This window comes from Siphateles boraxobius, unplaced genomic scaffold (assembly GCF_051911475.1).
Source record: "Siphateles boraxobius isolate OS27281-9 unplaced genomic scaffold, OSU_SipBor_1 72, whole genome shotgun sequence".
Classification (NCBI taxonomy): Eukaryota; Metazoa; Chordata; class Actinopteri; order Cypriniformes; family Leuciscidae; genus Siphateles; species Siphateles boraxobius.
Genome location: NW_027509200.1, coordinates 2,577,501 through 2,603,341, shown reverse-complemented (window position 1 = coordinate 2,603,341; position 25,841 = coordinate 2,577,501). Strand labels below are relative to the sequence as shown.

Here is a 25,841-nt window from a genome sequence, read left to right as displayed (position 1 = left end):
AAACATTTCTGAAAGTGATTCCAACGACCGTTTCTCTCAGTATCATCATAGTTGTGCTGTGCTATCCTTTTACATTTAGAATGATTTCTACAGCGATATCTTTATTGTTAATGTTATGGTTCTGGGTGTGACCCAGTGAGCTCGTCGAGAACTATTAATGAGAACTAGGTCATAACCCATCATTACAGCCGGCCGACACACACACACACAGCTTCAGTTTCAGGACTCACTTGTGAAGAGAGAGTCGTCGTCCTCCTCCTCCTCATCCTCGTCCTGCTCTTCATCCTTGTACATGCTGGGCAGATCCTCGTAGTCAGACTCGCTGGGGATGTTCTCTTTATCGTCGTCACAGTCGATCAGCACCGAGGGGAGAGGAGCGCCGTACTGACCCGTGTGAAGAGCAGAGCTGCGAACCACAACACACACACACACCACAGAAGAGGCCGCAGTGAGGACAGTAGCGCCGCAGGTTTGAGGGTCCCTGCTGACCAAGTGTTTAGATCAGTTGATGACTGCTGTTACAGCAGCGCTGTTGACCTCGTTTATATAAACACTGCTTCCCTCGCCAAATGTAGAGCGCAGCAAACATTATTCGCTGATCAATGTTTATATGTGAATATCATTTAAAGCAATCGTGTCTCTTCTTGGATTAAACGGCTCGATTCATGATTCTTAATGAATGTTTAAGAAGCAAAAAATCATATTTAGTTTGGAAAATAAATACACACTGATGTTTATGGAAGCGGTTCAAATTATTTAATTTCATGCCGTGTTTTATTCACGTCAAACTATTACATCAAACTATTACATGGCGGTACAGATCCCCGTTATCATCTAACATGATCATTATAAAAGTGTTTAAAAAGACTAAATACAATCAGATCGGAATATCAGACAATTGTTCAAGCTAAAACCAAGAGGTTTATGTTCTCATAGCTAAATGGACTCTGTGTAATTTTGAATACTGAAGACAATGGACAAAATTAAGACTCTTGATGAATCCAAAACCAAGAATGTTTATAAAGCTTAAGGGAGCAAGTACCAAAGTGTAGACAATTTTTGACATGCAGTTTAATAAATATAGATTTTGAAATGTCTGACTTAACTATATTCAATTAGCCTGGATGCCAGCCCGAACCCCACCCACAAAATGTTTAGGTCGGGAAGATCGGTCTCAATCCGTTGAGGAGCTATTATGCCCGAACAAAAATTGTTCGGACCAATCAAATTGTCAGGGCGGGCTTTATACGATGATGGACAGATGAGCAACGTTAATAACGTAACCATCCACGTCATCAGAGCGCTTGGGTTGAATTGGTTTACAACAAAGATTGGCTGCCGCTGGAGAATGTATGTGTAGATTCAGCCATCGCGTGTTATAGAAGATAGAGACAGCGCATTCATTTTAAAAGAGGAACAGAGAACCGCGATCAAGGCATTTGCCGATCGGAAAGATGTTTTTGCCGTCCTTCCTACGGGATTCGGTCTATCCAATTGAGTGCAGAGGCATTTTTTTTCCTGTTTCGGATGAAACACGCCCCATAATCAGCCCAATGGAGCAGTTTCACATTCTGACTAGAATCTGAGTATGACGACGTCAGGCTAAAGCCTGTTTTATGCTTCTGCGTCGAATCGACGGCGTACCCCCGCAGACCCCTCTGCGTCGCCGCGAACCCCTCCGCCGTAGCTCGACGTGCACCTCCGAAAAATTGTAACTACGCGTCGAGGCGACGCAGACCACAAGGGCTGTGATTGGTCAGATGTACCGCGATGCAACTCAACCTGACGCAGAACCATAAAACGGCCACGACGCCGTAGGAGTGACGGCGTAGCTACGCCGTGGAGTGGACGCAGAAGCATAATGAGGCCTTAATATTCAATATCACTGTTGTGCAATTCAGAGTAAAATGTTACGTAATGCTGGGGATACTGACCTTGCCTTAAAATAAAATATATTAGAGTTGCACTGACAATTACAAGATATTAAAACAAAATAAAGTGCATTGTGCTCATTTTCTATGTTGGAATAACTTAAGCTGATTAAATTGTAATTACAGAACAATGTAAACAGAACAAAACACAGTTTGTTACAGAACAAAGCGGCTCAGTAATCAAAACGTTCGAGTATACTGGACTTATTCTCAGCCACAAGTGCTATGCTGATGACTCCCAGAGTGCATTGCAGCATGAATAAATTAAGCAATTGCTTTGTTTTGCTACTTTCTGGCTTTATTTGACTTCTTACAAAACCATTTTAGTGAATCAACATCAATTTATAAAGTCAACTTATGTGATTTTCTCTCAACATTTTTAGTTTTACTGACAATTCAAGAGTCAAGATGACTTTGGGGAAAACGAGTGAGCGCAAGTAAAGAAAGAGATACCTGCCGTTATATGTAAGAATGCATTCATTAAACAGTAGGCGGAAAATAACTGAGATGACCTACTACTTTCTGCCTAGAACTTCCTAATACTTTGGTCACAAAGTTATGACTAATTCAGAACTCAGAGAAAATTTGAGTAATTTGAGACCCGCTTAATTCCTCAATGAATATATGTTTTGAACAAATCAGTTGAGTGAATAAAGTTTCATTTTTTTAAAACAATTTCATATTTCTATATTCAGAATTTTAGATTAAAAAAATAATCTCATAGCACTATTTATGCAACTGTAACAGGAGTGATACTGTGACAGGAGTGATGCTGTGACAAGAGTGATGCTGTGACAGGAGTGATGCTGTGACAGGAGTGATGGTGTGACAGGAGTGATGCTGTGACAGGAGTGATGCTGTGACAGGAGTGATGGTGTGACAGGAGTGATGGTGTGACAGGAGTGATGCTGTGACAGGAGTGATGCTGTGACAGGAGCGATGCTGTGACAGGAGTGATGCTGGGACAGGAGTGATGCTGGGACAGGAGTGATGCTGCGACAGGAGTGATGCTGCGACAGGAGTGATGCTGCGACAGGAGTGATGCTGCGACAGGAGTGATGCTGTGACAGGAGTGATACTGTGACAGGAGTGATGCTGTGACAGGAGTGATACTGTGACAGGAGTGATGCTGTGACAGGAGTGATGCCGTGACAGGAGTGATGCCGTGACAGGAGTGATGCCGTGACAGGAGTGATGCCGTGACAGGAGTGATGCCGTGACAGGAGTGATGCCGTGACAGGAGTGATGCCGTGACAGGAGTGATGCCGTGACAGGAGTGATGCTGTGACAGGAGTGATGCTGTGACATGAGTGATACTGTGGCTGTGACAGGGGTGATGCTGTGACAGGATAGATACTGTGACAGGAGTGATACTGTGACAGGAGTGATACTGTGACAGGAGTGATGCTGTGACATGAGTGATACTGTGGCTGTGACAGGAGTGATGCTGTGACAGGAGTGATACTGTGACAGGAGTGATACTGTGGCTGTGACAGGGGTGATGCTGTGACAGGAGTGATACTGTGACAGGAGTGATACTGTGACAGGAGTGATACTGTGACAGGAGTGATGCTGTGACAGGAGTGATGCTGTGACATGTGTGATACTGTGGCTGTGACAGGAGTGATGCTGTGACAGGAGTGATACTGTGACAGGAGTGATACTGTGACAGGAGTGATACTGTGACAGGAGTGATACTGTGACAGGAGTGATGCTGTGACAGGAGTGATACTGTGACAGGAGTGATACTGTGACAGGAGTGATGCTGTGACAGGAGTGATACTGTGACAGGAGTGATACTGTGACAGGAGTGATACTGTGACAGGAGTGATGCTGTGACATGTGTGATACTGTGGCTGTGACAGGAGTGATGCTGTGACAGGAGTGATGCTGTGACAGGAGTGATGCTGTGACAGGAGTGATACTGTGACAGGAGTGATGCTTTGACAGGAGTGATACTGTGACAGGAGTGATACTGTGACAGGAGTGATACTGTGACAGGAGTGATGCTGTGACATGTGTGATACTGTGGCTGTGACAGGAGTGATGCTGTGACAGGAGTGATGCTGTGACAGGAGTGATGCTGTGACAGGAGTGATACTGTGACAGGAGTGATACTGTGACAGGAGTGATGCTTTGACAGGAGTGATACTGTGACAGGAGTGATACTGTGACAGGAGTGATACTGTGACAGGAGTGATACAGTGATGCTGTGACAGGAGTGATGCTGTGACAGGAGTGATGCTGTGACAGGACAGATGCTGTGACAGGAGTGATGCTGTGACAGGAGTGATGCTGGGACAGGAGTGATGCTGTGACAGGAGTGATTCTGTGACAGGAGTGATGCTGTGACAGGAGTGATGCTGTGACAGGAGTGATACTGTGACAGGAGTGATACTGTGACAGGAGTGATGCTGTGACAGGAGTGATGCTGTGACAGGAGTGATGCTTTGACAGGAGTGATGCTGGGACAGGAGTGATGCTGTGACAGAAGTGATGCTGTGACAGGAGTGATGCAGTGACAGGAGTGATACTGTGACAGGAGTGATACTGTGACAGGAGTGATGCTGTGACAGGAGTGATGCTGTGACAGGAGTGACGCTGTGACAGGAGTGACAGGAGTGATGCTGTGACAGGAGTGATGCTGTGACAGGAGTGATGCTGTGACAGGAGTGATGCTGTGACAGGAGTAATGCTGTGACAGGAGTGATGCTGTGACAGGAGTGATACTGTGACAGGAGTGATGCTGTGACAGGAGTGATGCTGTGACAGAAGTGATGCTGTGACAGGAGTGATGCAGTGACAGGAGTGATACTGTGACAGGAGTGATACTGTGACAGGAGTGATGCTGTGACAGGAGTGATGCTGTGACAGGAGTGATACTGTGACAGGAGTGATACTGTGACAGGAGTGATACTGTGACAGGAGTGATGCTGTAACAGGAGTGATACTGTGACAGGAGTGATACTGTGACAGGAGTGATACTGTGACAGGAGTGATACTGTGACAGGAGTGATGCTGTGACAGGAGTGATGCTGTGACAGGAGTGATGCTGTGACAGGAGTGATGCTGTGACAGGAGTGATGCTGTGACAGGAGTGATGCTGTGACAGGAGTGATGCTGTGACAGGAGTGATGCTGTGACAGGAGTGATGCTGTGACAGGAGTGATACTGTGACAGGAGTGATACTGTGACAGGAGTGATGCTGTGACAGGAGTGATACTGTGACAGGAGTGATGCTGTGACAGGAGTGATGCTGTGACAGGAGTGATGCTGTGACAGGAGTGATGCTGTGACAGGAGTGATGCTGTGACAGGAGTGAATTGGTTGAATTGGTTTACAACAAAGATTGGCTGCCGCTGGAGAATGTATGTGTAGATTCAGCCATCGCGTGTTATAGAAGATAGAGACAGCTATCAGATACTGTGACAGGAGTGATGCTGTGACAGGAGTGATACTGTGACAGGAGTAATGCTGTGACAGGAGTGATGCTGTGACAGGAGTGATGCTGTGACAGGAGTGATGCTGTGACAGGAGTGATGCTGGGACAGGAGTAATGCTGGGACAGGAGTAATGCTGTGACAGGAGTGATGCTGTGACAGGAGTGATACTGTGACAGGAGTGATACAGTGATGCTGTGACAGGAGTGATGCTGTGACAGGAGTGATGCTGGGACAGGAGTAATGCTGTGACAGGAGTGATGCTGTGACAGGAGTGATACTGTGACAGGAGTGATACTGTGACAGGAGTGATACTGTGACAGGAGTGATGCTGTGACAGGAGTGATGCTGTGACAGGAGTGATGCTGTGACAGGAGTGATACTGTGACAGGAGTGATACTGTGACAGGAGTAATGCTGTGACAGGAGTGATGCTGTGACAGGAGTGATACTGTGACAGGAGTGATACTGTGACAGGAGTGATGCTGTGACAGGAGTGATGCTGTGACAGGAGTGATACTGTGACAGGAGTGATGCTGTGACAGGAGTGATGCTGTGAGAGGAGTGATGTATTGACAGAAATGTATTGATTCGTGACAGGAGAATGTGGGGTCATCTGTTTTTGGCCTAAAAATGTCATAGAACCTACATTTTTGTGATATCAACTTCAAAAGTTTGTGATATCAACTTGGTTAGATATGTGGCTTTTATTTTATAGCAATTTTAGACTCAAAATCTTTAATGATGAATTAAAAAATATATATTTTGCATAAAATATTTTTTTTGTAGTTCAATACATTTGTTTTACTGTAAACTTAAACTTCTATAACTTTTTTAGTTTAATTTTAAATCTGTATTCCAAAGCATTCATGATAGGGATGCACCGATATGAACATTTAGACAGATACCGATAACCGATAACTATTTGAAAGATGATATATTGGCTGATGAATCTAAATCCAATTTTTTTATATAATTTTTGAGAGCCTGATTACAAAAACAAAAGTCTCACCATTAAATCCATGTCCCAAACACAATTATAATGCTCTTATTATAATTTTATGTAGCCGATATGACAGACTTGTGCTGCACATGTTGCACTGAACTGTATTGTCCTTTACTAAAGTGATATCAATCATATTTCAAGCAATTCAAAACCATCATGTTGAGCAGTGCACATCTGAAGTGTCTCAGCTGGAGGAAATAATACATTATTTATCGGCTTTAACATATCGGCCAAAATTTCTTATCAGGCCGATAACGACAACATTACAAATAACTTATATCGTACAATACCGATATGGTGCCCAATATATATCGTGCAACCCTAGAATAGAGTGCAATAATTCTGACTAAAAGACACACTCGGCTGTATTATCCCTCAGCAGGGGAAGCATGTCAGAGTGTGTATCTGTGTATGAGCACACACACACCTCTCCAGTCTCTGCAGGGCGAGCGCCAGCGTCTTCTGCAGCTCGTCGATGATGCGGCTGGACGGGTGAGCGGAGCCGTACTGCAGCGGGTGTCCGTACGGCCCGAACGAGGAGGAGGAGTACATTAGCAGCTTCTGAGGAGGAAGAGGAGGAGACGGCTTTCCCTGCAGACACGGGTCTGGACACAACACACACACATACAGCTCGAACACAAGCTACGAATCAAACTTAATGGGGCTGTTTACACCTGGCCACTTCATGCGTTTTCTGTGATGGGATAGCTATCCGATCGGGAAAAGAGCAGGTGTAAATGCCCTCCGAAACGCATTCGAGACGGGTTTGAATCCGATCGCTCAAACCACATCAGGAGGAGATCTGGGTCGCATTACAGATGAAACTGCACAAGTGTAAATGCATCTGGTTGTTGAAACCACATGTCAATTTTTCTCCTCCCAAAAATGCTAAAAAATAAACGTGAGAGCGTGTTATAGGCTATAGGTCGTTATAGCCAGATATGACGACGCTACTTCAACACAGATCACCGCAGATGAGCATCTATTCATCAAGCCGACGCGCAAACTATCGCAAATCACAGTGAAAGTCGCAGACGCTTAACACACAATCATCATCATTAAAAGTAAAGAAACGGAATGATCTCACCAGGGCTGTTGCCGCACTCTGTTATTGCGTTCTTTGATCTTAAAATGAACTAAAGATAAATAAAATGCAGCTCATATCTGTTGCTTTTGGTGATGTGATCTCCATTAAATCTGCATATAGTGCGGGAATTGAAGATCGGATTTATTTTGAGAAAACGCATGAAGTGGCCAGGTGTAAACAGGCCCAATGATACAGCAACATTCACCAACATCTGTTTTACTCACATGCAAATCACCTTATCACCGTGACTTTAACTCGCATGCGTAAAGCTCATCAGATACTGTAAACGGAAACTTATACAAGTTTGGGTATCAGAAAACTCATAATTAACTGGTTAACCGTTACCCATAAGGTTAACCGTAAGCATTTTGAGCGATTAATACTATCAGTTAAAAATCTATTTTATTAAAAGTAATATTCCCAAGATATTTTGAAAACATTTCCTGCATGTTTAAAAATACGCTACACAATATATACACATATAAAAGCTTTTGAGAGAAACCCCCTGATAAATTGCATACAAGTCACATTTTATTAATACATTAAAGTATAATACCGGTAAATAATGTGAAATGTTTACAAACATAGCTATAGGCTATTTTAGTTATCCTCACTCCACAACAAATCCTCTAAAATTAAACAGGAGTGTTTGTTTGTCACCTGTGCTGTGACTGGTCAGTCTGGAGGAGGTGTGTGTCTCACCTGTGCTGTGATTGGTCAGTCTGGAGAAGGTGTGTCTCAGCTGTGCTGTGATTGGTCAGTCTGGAGGAGGTGTGAGTCTCACCTGTGCTTTGATTGATCAGTCTGTGTCTCACTTGTGCTGTGATTGGTCAGTCTAGAGGAGGTGTGAGTCTCACCTGTGCTGTGATTGGTCAGTCTGGAGGAGGTGTGAGTCTCACCTGTGCTTTGATTGATCAGTCTGTGTCTCACTTGTGCTGTGATTGGTCAGTCTAGAGGAGGTGTGAGTCTCACCTGTGCTGTGATTGGTCAGTCTGGAGAAGGTGTGTCTCACCTGTGCTGTGATTGGTCAGTCTGGAGAACGTGCGTCTCACCTTTGCTGTGAGTGGTCAGTCTTCATCTCATCTGTGCTGTGATTGGTCAGTCTGGAGGAGGTGTGTGCTCACCTGTGCTGTGATTAGTCAGTCTAAAGGAGGTGTGTGTCTCACCTGTGCTGTGATTGGTCAGTCTGGCGGAGGTGTGTGTCTCACCTGTGCTGTGATTGGTCAGTCTGTGTCTCATCTGTGCTGTGATTGGTCAGTCTGGAGGAGGTGTGAGTCTCACCTGTGCTGTGATTAGTCAGTCTGGAGGAGGTGCGTGTCTCACCTGTGCTGTGATTGGTCAGTCTGGAGAAGGGTTTGGGCGGCAGGGCGGGAGGCTGTTTGTGGATGAGCTGAGGTTTGGCGGGGGGTTCCTGAAGGTCACCATGGAAGGTGAGTTTTTTTTTGGGAGGAAGCGTTAGAGACTTGAGTGTGTTGTCCTGAGCACAGACTCCTCCATCCAGAGACGAACGGAAGTCCACTGAGAGCAAAGATCAAACACAGAGTTTCAACGCATGAGGAACTAATGTCCTGCTAACTGTGAGCCAGATGCAGCAGAACAAAGCCCATTATTCAGCTCATGAAGCGCTTCATAATCTCAGCTAAACTCATTAAAAAGAGCCGTCAGCTAAAGCAGCCCTTTCATGATAGTTCATCGCTTTCATTATCTCGACACAGTGATGTAGAAACACACAACTCATCACACATGACTCTTATTACAGGACAGTGTGAGTTTACACTACCCATAATCCCTTTTACTGATATTTCTACAATCACGGCATTGGTTTTCGGTTTTGTAATATCAGATCCACAGATAAAAGGGACACAATAAATAATAAGAGTGTTGTTGAGACATACACACACACACACACACACACACTAGGGCTGCAGCTATCGATTATTTTAGTAATTGAGTATTCTACCGATTATTCCATCGATTAACCGAGTAATCCGATAAAAAAATGTGGTAATAAAAATAGATAGAGGAAGTGAACAAGAGCCTTTAAAATGATGTAAAATAAAAATATATAATAACCAAGCAATAATAATTGGTTCAAATAAAGTATCAAAGTAATCATATGGGTTTTATTGAAAAACACTGTTAAAATACACCATGTAAAATAAATTATATAAACTAAAATAAACAACTTATGTCTGTTGTTCTCCATGAACATCGCTGTAGACTCAGGGCTACTTTCACACACTCTTCAAAACCTCTTCTCATCCTGCTGGATCTGTCTGCTGCGTTTGACACAGTTATGCCTCGTTCACACTATGCAACTTTATACGTCAGCTGATCGCTGTGCTGTTTAGACTACATGACTTGCTCTGGAGTCTTGAAGTCGTTGTGTTCACCCTATGTGACATTACGTGTATGATCTGCAACAGGGGGTTATACACTACACAAGCTGACAACAACTCTGTCACTCAACGACTCTATCCAGTCCCCAAAGTCCACGTTTTGTCACGAAAACACGCGAGAATTGGAATGGGAAATGACGCAACATAGAAAATTGGCGGTGCAAAAAAAAAAAAAAAAAAAAACGTTGTTTGAGCAGTGATCGGTTTAGAACCCCCCCAAAAAATAAAGAATATGAGTGAAAGATTGGATAACACACACGGGCAGCAGGGATGGTCTGTGTAGGGGATTGGAGGTGAGTAAAACATGTTTATTATGAAAAAGCAGCTGCCTGCTCATGTTGTGGTTTGGCAACGATGGTTACAAATGCAAAAGGCTTGTGTAATGTGATAAGCTGATCATTGGCTGTTGCTCGTCGCGACACGTGACACCACAGGCTATCGAGTCGGCTGACAGCTCCAGATATTTAGCATGCTAGATATTTGTCTGGCGTCGGCAAGGTGTCAGCGAGGGTTTTTGATGCGTTGTTTAGTATTTCACAAATAAAGATTGGGAGCGCAGTTCACCCGCAGATTTGCACGCGATTACAGCCCCGACCTGTCGTCGGCGAGCTCGTTAACTTGCAAATCGGGCTTAAAATCCTTTAGGGTGAACTAGGCATTTACCAACAGATCCTCTTGTCAATGTGGCATCTCAGGAACCGCACTACAATCTGAGGTGTCGTGTCGGGGTGAGGTGTCCAAGACTCAACATCTAGCTACTGGAGTGCCTCAGGGCTCAGTGCTGGGACCGCTTCTCTTCTCCATCTACATGTCATTCAGAAACATGTTTTTTTCTATCACTGCTATGCTGACAACACACAACTCTACCTCTCATTCCAGCCAGAGGATTAGACGGTAGATGCTCGTATCTCAGCCTGCCTGACAGACATTAATTACTGGATGAAGAACCATCACCTTCAACTAAACCTGCGAAGACAGACCTGCTCATGGTCTCAGAAGCGCTTGTTCCATCTAGACTGGACTATTGTAATGCTCTCCTGGCAGGTCTTCCAGCATCTGTCAAACCTCTGCATCTGATCCAGAAGCTTCAGCAAGTGTCTTTATCGAGCAGAAGAGACGCACGTCACTCCTCTCCTCATAAACTTGCACCGGTTCCCAACAGCCGCTCACATCGGATTCAATGCACTGAAGTTTGCCTACAGCACAACCACTGGCTCTGCTCCCCTATACCTAAACTCACTACTTCAGACCGATGTTTCCTCCAGAAGCTTGTGTTCTGCATGTGAATGTCGTGCCATCTTCCTAAAGAGGCACAAACTCACTTTCACTGCCCTTCACCTGGACTGTTCCTGCTGGTGTACTGACCTGGCCAAGCAGAGTCAAGAACCCGCTGAAGATGCATCTTTTTCGGCCGCAACTGACCAATTTTTTACTAGCACTTACCTTATCTATTCTATTTGTTTTGTTCTTTCTGATTAAAAAAAATGAAAAAAAAACTTGGTATGTGTACTGTGCTAGACTAACAGACTTGTTACAGCACTTGCATATTGTTGCCCTATTGTTAGTTTAATTGCTTCTATTGCTCTCCTCATTTGTAAGTAGCTTTGATTAAAAGCGCCTGCTAAATGATTAAATGTAAATGTACATAACGTATTATATCAAATGCCTGCAGAGGGCGCAGACGGCCTGGTGTTAGCTGTTGTTACACTACGGCATGATCAAATCCTTGTTTAATATTGGCCAAACAACATTTAATTCGAATGTCCACTTAATCTTTAATGTTTGGTCACTTCTGTACGATAGAAATGCTACAGCCGCTGTAATTATCTAAACATGAGCATATCAAAACATGCAAACTCAGAGTGAGCGTTTCCACTTTAATTTTATTTTTATCAAATTTTTATTTTTGAGGGTTTAACAACAATTTGAATATTTAGAAACATATTAATGTATTCTTCTGTGTTGGCATAGATTTACAAGTGAGTTATATTACAACTCTTGTGAAATGGCGCACACTGTGTTCCCAGATGAACGTTAAGCAATACAAACACACAGCCTGAGAAACCTGAGATGCTCCACGCATATAAATGATAACAACGCAACTATTTTAACCTGTAATCTGCACACATGCAAATAATTAAAGCGTTGTGCTTCTCTGTGGAAAAAATAAACAGTGCATATATTTATTTAACTAGATTGCAGCCTTTATGATTTCACAACAGCACTATGCTATATTATAATTGTAAATGGTTTTAAATATATCACGTAGCCTCACACACACTCACCAGTCCTCTGCCGGTCTGGGATGTCTGATGTCCGCTCACACACACACACACTCACCGGTCCTCTGCCGGTCTGGGATGTCTGATGTCCGCTCACACACACACACACACACACACACACACTCACCGGTCCTCTGCCGGTCTGGGATGTCTGATGTCCGCTCACACACACACACACTCACCGGTCCTCTGCCGGTCTGGGATGTCTGATGTCCGCTCACACACACACACACACACACACTCACCGGTCCTCTGCCGGTCTGGGATGTCTGATGTCCGCTCACAGTCTGATCCTGAGGGATTGTTCTGCATCAGTCCCGGGACCCTGGAGTCTGACGAGCACAAACACTTTCCTGAGCTCAGGGCTCACAGACAGAGCTCACATTAAACAGGATTAGGCCTTTTCAGTTCAAGAAGGACACTGAAGTAGCTTTTATAAACGTGCCTTAGAAAAAACAACACTGCAAAAAATGGCAGTGACATATTTTAAGATTTGCTTTCAGTTAAAACAGCTCAAATATATAGTCTGAGACCATCTTAAGCCTCGTCTGTGATTCAAGGGATAAATGTTAGTTGTATTTTTACATAATTTAGAAATAAATGTAAATTTCTACCCTGATTTTGGCTCTATGATTTAAAGGGGCATCTTCGTGTCTCCTTTAAGAGCTCAATGGAAACGCCCTCTGCTTTGAATGGCTAACATCTTTGCATATTTAATAAGTATTACGAGGAACTCCAGCAATAGAGACAGAGCACATTTAGGCCACGCCCACACCGGGGGGAGGGGAGGGGGGCAATCCAACCGTCTCCATTGACTTTCTATTTTGTGAAGCTGCTTGCTTGTCATTTCTGACTTATAACAAAAACAAAACCGTGTATTTCTCACGCTGAAAAGGCAATGCCAACCAAGTTGTCCTGCAAGCTTTATATATAACGCTGTGTACGAGGCGCAGGCACACAAAGTGCAGTTTCCTGCCGCCAGCACGTATCTCGGCCAGACCGCGTTCGTTACTAGGCAACATAGATGCGCAAACACGCGGAAGTTGACGGAACATTCTCGGCCACCGTACGTTCGTTACTAGGTAACCAACAACATCGCACGAACACACGTCGTGATGGAGAAGACAAGTTGGAAGAAAGCTCGTCTAACAACTTAGGCTAGAACATTTAATATATAGCCCATCGTATACATTATTATTGATGCAGTCAAAAACTCCACAACTACTTTGCAACCAGGCCAGAAGCTTTGGCTCAGTTTGCCTTGCTTACGTTATCTGAAACTAAGTGAAAGGTTAGTGAGCATGGGAAGGAATGAAGATGTATTTCTTCATTTTATTTTAAATTATATATTATACTGTATTAGTCTTTCTAGTTACATTAAGGCTACATGTATTAAAGCAGAGAAATATTTTATAACCTGTCAAAACATACATTAATCATTGCCATTGCATTTGTAATTTTCAAAGATGTCAGGGAAAAAGCAAAAAGATTTGTTTTTCCAAACTTTTTGGAGCAATTTGTTATATTTTTGTAATTTTTTATATATTTGTAATTTTGAAATATAAAATTAAAAAGTATATTTGATGTGATGAATTGCTCTGTCATTTATCAGATTTACCAATTGGTCTTGGTGAGTAATCAACACAGTCGGTTATGTCTTAAATAAGCATAAAAATGCATGTGACTTTCATTAATATTTTTGTCAAAACAACAAAAGATAGCTTTAATTATAAGGAACATGGATTTATAGTCGATGTATTTAATTTAGTCAGGACTAAAATACTACCCAATGTTATTTTACATTTAATTACTATGTTAAGTTTCTGTAGTATTTCTGAATACTAGGGCTAGACCTATTCAAAAACTTTTCTCATTATTGGTAGGCTATCTTTATTCTATTGTATTTATTTGTTTAAAATGATTTCAACGTAATGTAAAGAAATTACTTTGTTTGGTGCACATTCCAACACTTATTTAATTTAACATTAATTTAATTGTTTTTTAAATGACAAAAACTAATTATTTTTTAAGTTATCACAACTGTTATAACACTGTTTATTCAATAAAGATATTACTGTGACTAAACTCTGCTCAAAAGAAATTTCAATTCTAAATTGATCCATATCGTGATGCGTATCGTATCGTGGCTTTAGTATCATGATGCGTATCGTATCGTGGCTTTAGTATCGTGATGCGTATCGTATCGTGGCTTTAGTATCGTGATGCGTATCGTATCGTGGCTTTAGTATCGTGATGCGTATCGTATCGTGGCTTTAGTATCGTGATGCCTATCGTATCGTGGCTTTAGTATCGTGATGCGTATCGTATCGTGGCTTTAGTATCGTGATGCGTATCGTATCGTGGCTTTAGTATCATGATGCGTATCGTATCGTGGCTTTAGTATCGTGATGCGTATCGTATCGTGGCTTTAGTATCATGATGCGTATCGTATCGTGGCTTTAGTATCGTGATGCGTATCGTGGCTTTAGTATCGTGATGCGTATCGTATCGTGGCTTTAGTATCATGATGCGTATCGTATCGTGGCTTTAGTATCGTGATGCGTATCGTATCGTGGCTTTAGTGTCGTAATGCGTATCGTATCGTGGCTTTAGTATCGTGATGCGTATCGTATCGTGGCTTTAGTATCGTGATGCGTATCGTATCGTGGCTTTAGTATCGTGATGCCTATCGTATCGTGGCTTTAGTGTCGTGATGCGTATCGTATCGTGATGCGTATCGTATCGTGGCTTTAGTATCGTGATGCGTAGCGTATCGTGGCTTTAGTATCGTGATGCGTATCGTGGCTTTAGTATCGTGATGCGTATCGTATCGTGGCTTTAGTATCGTGATGCGTATCGTATCGTGGCTTTTGTATCGTGATGCGTATCGTATCGTGGCTTTAGTATCGTGATGCGTATCGTATCGTGGCTTTAGTATCGTGATGCGTATCGTATCGTGGCTTTAGTATCGTGATGCGTATCGTATCGTGATACGTATCGTATCGTGGCTTTAGTATCGTGATGCGTAGCGTATCGTGGCTTTAGTATCGTGATGCGTATCGTATCGTGGCTTTAGTATCGTGATGCGTATCGTATCGTGGCTTTAGTATCGTGATGCGTATCGTATCGTGGCTTTTGTATCGTGATGCGTATCGTATCGTGGCTTTAGTATCGTGATGCGTATCGTATCGTGGCTTTAGTATCGTGATGCGTATCGTATCGTGGCTTTAGTATCGTGATGCGTATCGTATCGTGGCTTTAGTATCGTGATGCGTATCGTATCGTGGCTTTAGTATCGTGATGCGTATCGTATCGTGGCTTTAGTATCGTGATGCGTATCGTATCGTGGCTTTAGTATCGTGATGCGTATCGTATCGTGGCTTTAGTATCGTGATGCGTATCGTATCGTGGCTTTAGTATCATGATGCGTATCGTATCGTGGCTTTAGTATCGTGATGCGTATCGTATCGTGGCTTTAGTGTCGTAATGCGTATCGTATCGTGGCTTTAGTATCGTGATGCGTATCGTATCGTGGCTTTAGTATCGTGATGCGTATCGTATCGTGGCTTTAGTATCGTGATGCCTATCGTATCGTGGCTTTAGTGTCGTGATGCGTATCGTATCGTGGCTTTAGTATCGTGATGCGTAGCGTATCGTGGCTTTAGTATCGTGATGCGTATCGTATCGTGGCTTTAGTATCGTGATGCGTATCGTATCGTGGCTTTAGTATCGTGATGCGTATCGTATCGTGGCTTTTGTATCGTGATGCGTATCGTATCGTGGCTTTAGTGTCGTGATGCGTATCGTATCGTGGCTTTAGTATCGTGATGCGTATCGTATCGTGGCTTTTGTATCGTGATGCGTATCGTATCGTGGCTTTAGTATCGTGATGCGTATCGTATCGTGGCTTTAGTATCGTGATGCGTATCGTATCGTGGCTTTAGTATCGTGATGCGTATCGTATCGTGGCTTTAGTATCGTGATGCGTATCGTATCGTGGCTTTAGTATCATGATGCGTACCGTATCGTGGCTTTAGTATCGTGATGCGTAGCGTATCCTGGCTTTAGTATCGTGATGCATAGCGTATCCTGGCTTTAGTATCGTGATGCGTATCGTATCGTGGCTTTAGTATCATGATGCGTATCGTATCGTGGCTTTAGTATCATGATGCGTAACGTGGCTTTAGTATCGTGATGCGTATCGTATCGTGGCTTTAGTATCGTGATGCGTATCGTATCGTGATGCATATCGTATCGTGGCTTTAGTATCGTGATGCGTATCGTATCGTGGCTTTAGTATCGTGATGCCGATCGTATCGTGGCTTTAGTGTCGTGATGCGTATCGTATCGTGATGCGTATCGTATCGTGGCTTTAGTATCGTGATGCGTATCGTATCGTGGCTTTAGTATCGTGATGCGTATCGTATCGTGGCTTTAGTATCGTGATGCGTATCGTATCGTGGCTTTAGTATCGTGATGCGTATCGTATCGTGGCTTTAGTATCGTGATGCGTATCGTATCGTGGCTTTAGTATCGTATCGTGATGAGTATCGTATCGTGGCTTTAATATCGTGATGCGAATCATATCGTGGCTTTAGTATCGTATCGTGAGGTGTAGTGTATCGTGGCTTTAGTATCGTGATGCGTATCGTGGCTTTAGTATCATGATGCGTATCATATCGTGGCTTTAGTATCATGATGCGTATCGTATCGTGGCTTTAGTATCGTGATGCGTATCATATCGTGGCTTTAGTATCGTATCGTGATGTGTAGTGTATCGTGGCTTTAGTATCGTGATGAGTATCATATCGTGGCTTTAGTATCGTATAGTGTATCGTGGCTTTAATATCGTGATGCGAATCATATCGTGGCTTTAGTATCGTATCGTGAGGTGTAGTGTATCGTGGCTTTAGTATCGTGATGCGTATCGTGGCTTTAGTATCATGATGCGTATCGTATCGTGGCTTTAGTATCGTGATGCGTATCGTATTGTGGCTTAAGTATCGTATCGTGGCTTTAGTATCGTGATGCGTATCGTATCGTGGCTTTAGTATCGTGATGCGTATCGTATCGTGGCTTTAGTATCATGATGCGTATCGTATCGTGGCTTTAGTATCGTGATGCGTATCGTATTGTGGCTTAAGTATCGTATCGTGGCTTTAGTATCGTGATGCGTATCGTATCGTGGCTTTAGTATCGTGATGCGTATCGTATCGTGGCTTTAGTATCGTGATGCGTATCGTATCGTGGCTTTAGTATCGTGATGCGTATCGTATCGTGGCTTTAGTATCATGATGCGTATCGTATCGTGGCTTTAGTATCGTGATGCGTATCGTATTGTGGCTTAAGTATCGTATCGTGGCTTTAGTATCGTGATGCGTATCGTATCGTGGCTTTAGTATCGTGATGCGCATCGTATCGTGGCTTTAGTATCATGATGCGTATCGTATGGTGGCTTTAGTATCATGATGCGTATCGTATCGTGGCTTTAGTATCATGATGCGTATCGTATCGTGGCTTTAGTATCATGATGCGTATCGTGGCTTTAGTATCGTGATGCGTATCGTATCGTGGCTTTAGTATCGTGATGCGTATCGTGGCTTTAGTATCGTGATGCGTATCGTATCGTGGCTTTAGTATCATGATGCGTATCGTGGCTTTAGTATCGTGATGCGTATCGTATCATGGCGTGGCTTTAGTATTGTGATGCGTATCATATCGTAACATTGTTGGTGATACACAGCCCTACTAAACATACACTACACGTGCAGTAAACATTTCATCACTGGTAAGTCAAATATCCAAATGTCAGTTTTATATATTATATTTCTGTAAGGTGAGCTATCCTGTCGTCTCCAGTGGCCGTACGTTAGTTCTCAGAGTAATGTGACATGTTGCGTGTGTGTGTGACAATACATGTCTCAATTGCATGCATCCAATTTTGTGTCCTTAAACACTCGTTTTTAGGGGTCGACGGCTTATAAAAACTTATTTCTGGGGTTTTTAGCTTGTTTGCTGTCACACAGCAGCTTTTAGACATTGTTTTGTTTTTTGCTGTAAGTCAGAAATGAGGGAGAAACAATGTTGGCGCGTGTCTCTGCGTCGCTCAGACTGCACGTCTCGTCCAGTGACTGACCTTTCTGGAAGATCTCCTTCAGCACGCCTCTCTGGATCAGCTGGTCCCGGCTCTGCCGCACACACATCTTCCTCTCCAGCGCTGGAAACACAGATGAAGAGCGAGAGGTGAGGAGCAGCTCAGTGTGGAGAGCGCTGGGGTTCCCCGACGGCAGACTCCTCGGGACACTCGGTCGCTGCGACACTAACAGAGCGATCTCATCTAGTGGACCACAAACACTCCAGAGCTCAGTCACACGGCACACCAGAGTGTGTGTGAGAGGATGATGGCTGATCTAGAGTCAGGGTGGGTCGTGTGATTTAATCTAGACTACACTCATCAATAGCGCCATCAAATAACACACATGCACACTATTTACATATTTGATCTGAAGGATAAGCCGTTTGAGGGTTTAATAAGCAGGAGTTCTGCAGCTCCTGAACACTGACTGCGATTCACTTATTCATCTGTCATTATTCAAATATCCTAATATATTGTCACAATGCAAACATTTACAGTCAAACCAAACTTTATTCAGACACCTTCAACATTCCTCACATTATCACAGTTTATCCGCCGTAGTTTAGAAAATGGTAATAAAATATGACAAGAGTTATGAAATCAGTTGATATTTGACTGGTTTTGTCCGTCCTTCTGTTAGACTCTCACACTTGAATTATGTTGAATATCTGTCAGCTGTTAAATTTAACTACACAACTAGATAATACCAGTTTAGCTCAACCAATCACCAAGCAATGCTTCATTCTGTTCAGTCTGTGCTGGAAAAATTTTGCATCAACAATTAAAGAAAAACATGATCAGCTCAAAGTGTCCGATTCATTTTCGGTCCCAAATTTTACTGGTAGTCACTGTATGAAGAAATTATGGGTATAATATGTCACAGTTTACTTTATTTTGCTCTCCTCACTTACATAAATGAACTATATTGTCCTGCAAACACTAGTAAAAAAATATAAAAATTTATATCAGGTGTCTAAATATAATTTTTGTTTTGACTATGTTGATGGCTGTGTAGGGTCAATATGGGACGTGTGAGGTCATATGCTTTAATCTACACTACACTGATCAATAAAACACATATGCTAACATTTACATATTTCGTCTGAAGGATAAACAGTTTGAGGGTTTAATAAGCAGATGTTTTGGGGAATGACAGCGCTCAGACTCACTGGGATTCGCTTATTCATTGGTCATTATTCAAATATCTTAATAAATTGCAACAATGCAAACATTTACATAGAATCTCTGATTTGTCATTTTACATTAATGATATACTCATCATTTTAGCCCAATCGTTTCTCAGTTTTGTGCAATCACAACTAAATCTGCATATGTTTTCATTTATTTCCCCAGATATTATATTGATCGCGCCGCATCATCATCCTGCACCAGTCAAACTCATCAGTAAATATGTTAAGATGTAGCGGTAAATGCACACTGCGTTTACTGGGTTCCCATTGAGGTTGTAAAAAAACGTTATTCTCTTCAGGTTCAAAGCGACCAGTTTGAAACGTTTTAAAAGTGTTTTTGCTTGGTAATAAAAACATTAAATGAACATTCCATTCCATCATTCTTCAAACATTATGCGAATGTTACTTTAGAATGTTCTGAAACAAGCAGCAACATTTAAAAACAAACAACATGCCATCAACGATGTATGAATAATGATTTTGTGCTAACGTTTTGAGAACATTATTAAAAACCAGATAACTTTGAACAAACTTTCCATTACTGTTACTGGAAGAATTTTTATAACTTTAAGGTTATAACCCTTTATACCCGCTAACAGCACTTCCCCTGTCCAAACAAACACACAGATCAACACAGACACCATCAGTACTTCAATCCGGGACTGAAATCAGCAGGAACAACGGGTCTCACTAAGGTCCTCTACAGAGATAAGTGTTCAGAAATATCAAACATCATGAGACGTGCTTATCAACCATGATGCAGCACCAGACACATGACCCGTTGCTCTGCTCTCTCGATACTTCATCCGACTGTTTTTCTGCTCGTTTTGGGATAACGCATTAAAGAAAATAGCTGGATGGGAACACCAAGATGCACATGAAAAAACGTCCGTGCTCAATTGAGGCAGACATGCTCATAAAATATGATGCAAACACATTACTGAATAAATCCCTCGATGCGCGTGTTTGGCTGGACGAGCTTTCTTAAACATCGTTTCTGAGAAACACGTGACCAGTTCTCGATGGGAAACATCATGGTTTCGTATGATCCCCTTCAGAAGCGTCTCACTCGATAGCGTTCGCAAACACCAGCGTTTATTGTGTTTCGGTCTGAGACGCTACTCATTTGCAGCAGCTTCCAGTTTTTAGGGATGCTCCGATCGGTATCGGTCGATTATCACATTCTTTGACTCGATCGATACTCACTGAATTTCGCCGATCTCACCAACTGATCACAATTTGATGAAGTAAAACCGTAAAAAGTCGCCGCTAACGCTAATGCACATGTAAACGGTATACAGAAGAGGCTTTTGCTCCACGTTCTGCTGTGTAACTTCACGCAACATTAGAAGTAGCTCCAGAGTAAATCCCACATCTTCATTTAGAGCAGGTTGTCTGATTCAAACGAGCCACACACAACAGAACACGAGGAGAAGTGGAGAAAATCCTCTCAGGCTGACATTAGGCGCGTTTCCATTACAGATTTGCGCAAAACTTTTGCGGTTTTTTTCAAAGTTTTCGACAAAAAACCAAAGCGAAATGACGGCGTTTCCATTAAAAACGGAAGTTCTAAAACTTCTTATTTTCCTCTCGCGATAAGTCCTTCCAAAAATCATGGCAACGGACGTTGGTAGGTTTATGTAGGTATATCTCAGCCACCGCACTGGCCATTATTAATAATCAAAGGAGACGTATGTGTGTTATCCAATCATTAATGGAAATCAAGGAAATCAAGGAAAAAAGGAAAAACCCTTATACCTGAGAGCGGCACATATGAGGAGTTTCTGGGTGTTTCTCCCTCATATCTGCTTCGAGGTCTTGATTGTGGCATTTATTAGAGGTTTAGAATCCAGTATTCCTGTAATTTTTTTGTCTTTTATGAGTTTAATAAAGTACTCAGTCTCGTATTCTGTTCCAAACGCACTGCCTCATCTACATCAGGTGACCTGTAAATGTGCAAAACCTGTTTCCATTGCGGGTTTGCAAAATATTTCTATTTCGAATTGGCAGGAAAACCACCTCATGCGAGCGTAGAAACCTCTTTGCGATAAATGGGAGTTTTTGCGAAATTGACGTGTTTCCATTGGGCGTATTTTCCATTCGCATTTTCAATTTGTGCAATTTGCAGTGTAATGGAAATGCGGCTGTTGACAAGGTGCTTCGCTAAAGCTAGAGGACTTCCGGGATCTGATCCTGTCGCATCATCACCCACTGTTTTCCAACGTCATTTACAAGTTCAACCAATGTAAACTGGATCCCAGGTGTGGTGGGAAAGGACGATATGTAGACCAATCAGACGCTCTCTTACAGCTGGAGTGGGCTTGGATTGGACGATCGCTCTGATTGACAGGTCTAGATTAACCACGCTTCATAGAATAGGAGCCACAGCTGGATCTCACTACTTCTTACTTATTCTATATAATTATCAATATGTCTATGCTTTATTGTGATGTTTACACATGTAAGCAGATCTTATGTTTCGTTAAACACTCAGATCTGCTTTATTCACAGATGTGTTATGCCATATTCCAATTTTGACCATAATCAGAGTATTTGCTCATCAACTGAGGCTCTGCTGTCTGAGATTCCTCAGGCTCAATAACTTAGAGTGGGAATAATAATAACAACAACAACAACAAAGCGTGAAATGCTATAATCTTGCATCCACAGAAGTGTTGAGATCAAGTGAATGTGAAGATAAATGCATGTTAAACTCACATCTTTGGATGGAAACATAGAGCCTAACTCACTTAAAGATGCTGTATATCTTTATCAATAAATAATATAATGATAATAATAATAGATAAACAGATAAATAACTGATACTTTTAGAGACACAAGACAAAACCAGGGTTCCTACACATTATCCATTTCAAAATTTCCAAACCTCTCTGTAGATTTTCAGCCTATATTCAAAGTTCCCTTATTATGCTTTTTTTAATATTCCCTTTCATGCAATGTGTAATGCAGCTATCTGCAAAGTTATGAAGACGAAAGAGCATGCGATAAAGTTATTGTTTCTAAGAGCCTAAACGAGTCGTCAGGAATTCGAATCCCACTTCCGTGCCGGCTACACGTCACTGGGTAACACATTTGCCTAATGCCCACCTTAATATGCGTTTAGCTTCCGACAAGCACTGTAAGTGGAAGACCAATCACAGCAGACTGGTCCATCTGGCCAATCAGAGCAGAGTAGACCAATCACAGCAGACTGGTCCGTCTGGCCAATCAGAGCAGAGTAGACCAATCACAGCAGACTGGTCCGTCTGGCCAATCAGAGCAGAGTAGACCAATCACAGCAGACTGGTCCGTCTGGCCAATCAGAGCAGAGTAGACCAATCACAGCAGACTGGTCCATCTGGCCAATCAGAGCAGAGTAGACCAATCACAGCAGACTGGTCCGTCTGGCCAATCAGAGCAGAGTAGACCAATCACAGCAGACTGGTCCGTCTGGCCAATCAGAGCAGAGTAGACCAATCACAGCACACTGGTCCATCTGGCCAATCAGAGCAGAGTAGACCAATCACAGCAGACTGGTCCATCTGGCCAATCAGAGCAGAGTAGACCAATCACAGCAGACTGGTCCGTCTGGCCAATCAGAGCAGAGTAGACCAATCACAGCAGACTGGTCCATATGGCCAATCAGAGCAGAGTAGACCAATCACAGCAGACTGGTCCATATGGCCAATCAGAGCAGAGTAGACCAATCACAGCAGACTGGTCCGTCTGGCCAATCAGAGCAGAGTAGACCAATCACATCAGACTGAGTCATCTGACCAATCACAACAGACTGGTCCATCTGGCCAATCAGAGCAGAGTAGACCAATCACAGCAGACTGGTCCATCTGGCCAATCAGAGCAGAGTAGGCACGCGACAACGAGGGACTGAATCATCAGACCTGTGTTTGAGAATCACTGAATAATCTGGTGATGTGCAATGTCTATCATGAGGAAATTAAAGTGTTTTTTGTAAGAGACCTCCAAAAGAAAAAAAATAGCATTTTCAGCCCTCCAAAAAATGTTTTAAAGCCAGTTATTTATATATTTTGCTGAAGTGTCAGTAGACATAGGTTATAGCATATATAAAACTAGAAATTGTAATGCATAAGCATGCAAAAAAATCCCTGTGCCCATGTGAATAGTTTCTCGAGGGCACGAAAACGTTTCTCGTGTGCATGTAATGCAAAAGTCTGTACTTATACAGTACTGTGCAGAAGTCTTAGGCACATTAGTATTTCACCCCACAAAGTGGTTTTAAGCCAGTTATTTATATGTTTTGCTGTAGTGTATCAGTAGAAAATATCAGCTCACATTTCCCAACATTAATTCCGCCATTAATTGTAAAGATTTTTGTGTACACAACGAGAGACATGTACAGAAGTGTGTATATATAGACGATTGCATGCACACAAGAAACTTGTTCATGCCCTCGAGAAACTATTCACATCATGAAGTTTTATGCAACAAAGTTTCGGGAGAAGCACGTTCAGGTACTCAACCAATCAGCACAAGAGGAAGCCGGTATATCCTCGGTTTCATGACAGTTTCACAGCATCCCTCCATCACCCCATCACCTCAAGGCTGCTTGAGGTGCGGACACATTACTATATCACATAAAATACTACATCTGATGTCATGAACGTGTGGACTCGTGAACGCACAGGCGTTTTTTTGCATGCTTACGCGTTACAATTTCTAGTTTTATATATATATGCTATAACCTATCGCCTTTGTGTGTCCCTGTCATCTTACTATGAAGAAAAAGAGCATTGATGCACATGAATTAATATAAATCTAGGCCTATTTGCTCAAGATTGGCTTTCGGGGTAGTACCTCTAATATCAAGGCCTAATGTCCAGTTTAATGCATCCTCTGTGGCGGTGGAGAAACATGACATGAAATGAGCCGATGGCATAATAGTGTCTATGCTGAGTTTAATGGTTTCTCGTGCACATACGAAAGTCTGTATATTTTTTTCCTTTTAGAGGCTCTGTAATACGGTGCTAAGAATATCATGAGAAGAAACTCACAACGCTTATAACCTGCCGCAATAATTCAGTTGTGTTTGACAATCACTAAACAGCTGCCATGAAAACACACTTCTTGTATGATACATTTATTTTCATTAAACTCTTTTAAATTCATTAGATTTCCTATTATAGAAAACTAAATAGGGGCAATAGTGTGGAAATGCAAATATGTTTCCATACTCGAATTACTCAAATCTAATTCCATACTTTTCCGAACTGCGTAGGAACCCTGCAAAACACACACAAATGCATTTGCTGTTCTTGCCAGATGCAACATCTTGCAGGTGTTCAATAAACCCAATCTTTTGCATGATTGACAGATTTCCTGAAGCTCAAACAATTACACCAGCAACACTGTGGTCATGGGTTCAAGTCTCAGTGAACGGATCAGATTTATACCTCGAATGCAGTTAGTGCTGCCAACTTCAGAAGAGGAAAATACGGGACAATCGTGGTTCTCTATAGCAAAATAATGGACACTCAAAATATGTGTACTGTACCTCACAGTGCATGCCAGTGTCTGGAGTTAAGTATGTGTTTAAACGGTTCTCAGACTAAACTCTGAGATAGTCACATTACACCAAACCATCATTCAGGACAGCATGGATCTGACATAGAAAGCTTTTGTAACATATTCACAGTTCAAAGCAAAGGGAGAGATTTGCTTTGGCAGAAATCGCTTTTTAAGGACTACAACAAACGGCTGATAGGAACTACACAACATTCCATTAGTGACATCACCAACCCTAAAATTTACATAAGCCCCGCCTCCTGAACACACAGTCCATGTTGAGAAGCGGAAGAGTTGCAGTAGTCGAGCACATCTGTGAGTTCAAGCTAAAGCTGTCATCCGTCTCTACACATGCAATACAGTTCGCAACACAAATGCAACATCATGTCACTGTAGGCATCTTACAACAGTTCCACACCAGCGATTTATAGATTATCATGACAGAATATGCTAATAAAGACTTGAAGACATGTCTTCTACATGTTGTCACTTCTTCTTGAGTCTCTCCATCTCTGTCTGACTCCATTTTAAACATAAAAGGACAGTTTCTGACATTTAGTACGTGTGTGTGAGGTAATCGGAGCTGCTAACACACACACACACACTCACACAAACACACACACAAGCTCTTGAAGCTCCGCCCCCTGTGCCTGGAACAGCAGCTCTTTTGCATTTAAAGGGACAGACACGAAACGAAGCATTTTTACAGACCCTCAAAAAGTGAGGGTCTGCTTTATAAAAATATCGGTGGGGTATTTTGAGCTGAAACGTCACACACACACACTATGGGGACATCAAAGACTTTTTTTACATCTTGTGAAAAAGGACGT

General features: G+C 42.5%; 1 protein-coding gene across 31 annotated transcripts in view; it reads right to left on the bottom strand.

Moving 5' to 3' along the window:
* LOC143724294 (phosphatase and actin regulator 1) overlaps positions 1-25,841 on the bottom strand; it is an 81,474-nt gene that overhangs the window by 23,483 nt on the left and 32,150 nt on the right. For 25 of the 31 annotated variants that reach the window (XR_013197338.1, XR_013197339.1, XR_013197335.1 and 22 more), the window contains exons 3-7: positions 18,281-18,481; positions 12,390-12,476; positions 8,787-8,981; positions 6,804-6,981; positions 231-406 (exon numbers count right to left, since the gene is read on the bottom strand). Coding sequence is in view for 4 of the 31 variants with exons in the window: in XM_077217272.1 (XP_077073387.1) it covers positions 231-406; positions 6,804-6,981; positions 8,787-8,981; positions 12,390-12,476; positions 18,281-18,481 (837 nt within the window). In the remaining 27 variants the exon portion in view is untranslated. The remainder of the gene's footprint in view (positions 1-230; positions 407-6,803; positions 6,982-8,786; positions 8,982-12,389; positions 12,477-18,280; positions 18,482-25,841) is intronic. The other 6 variants (XR_013197340.1, XR_013197337.1, XR_013197336.1 and 3 more) reach the window with 1 other exon arrangement.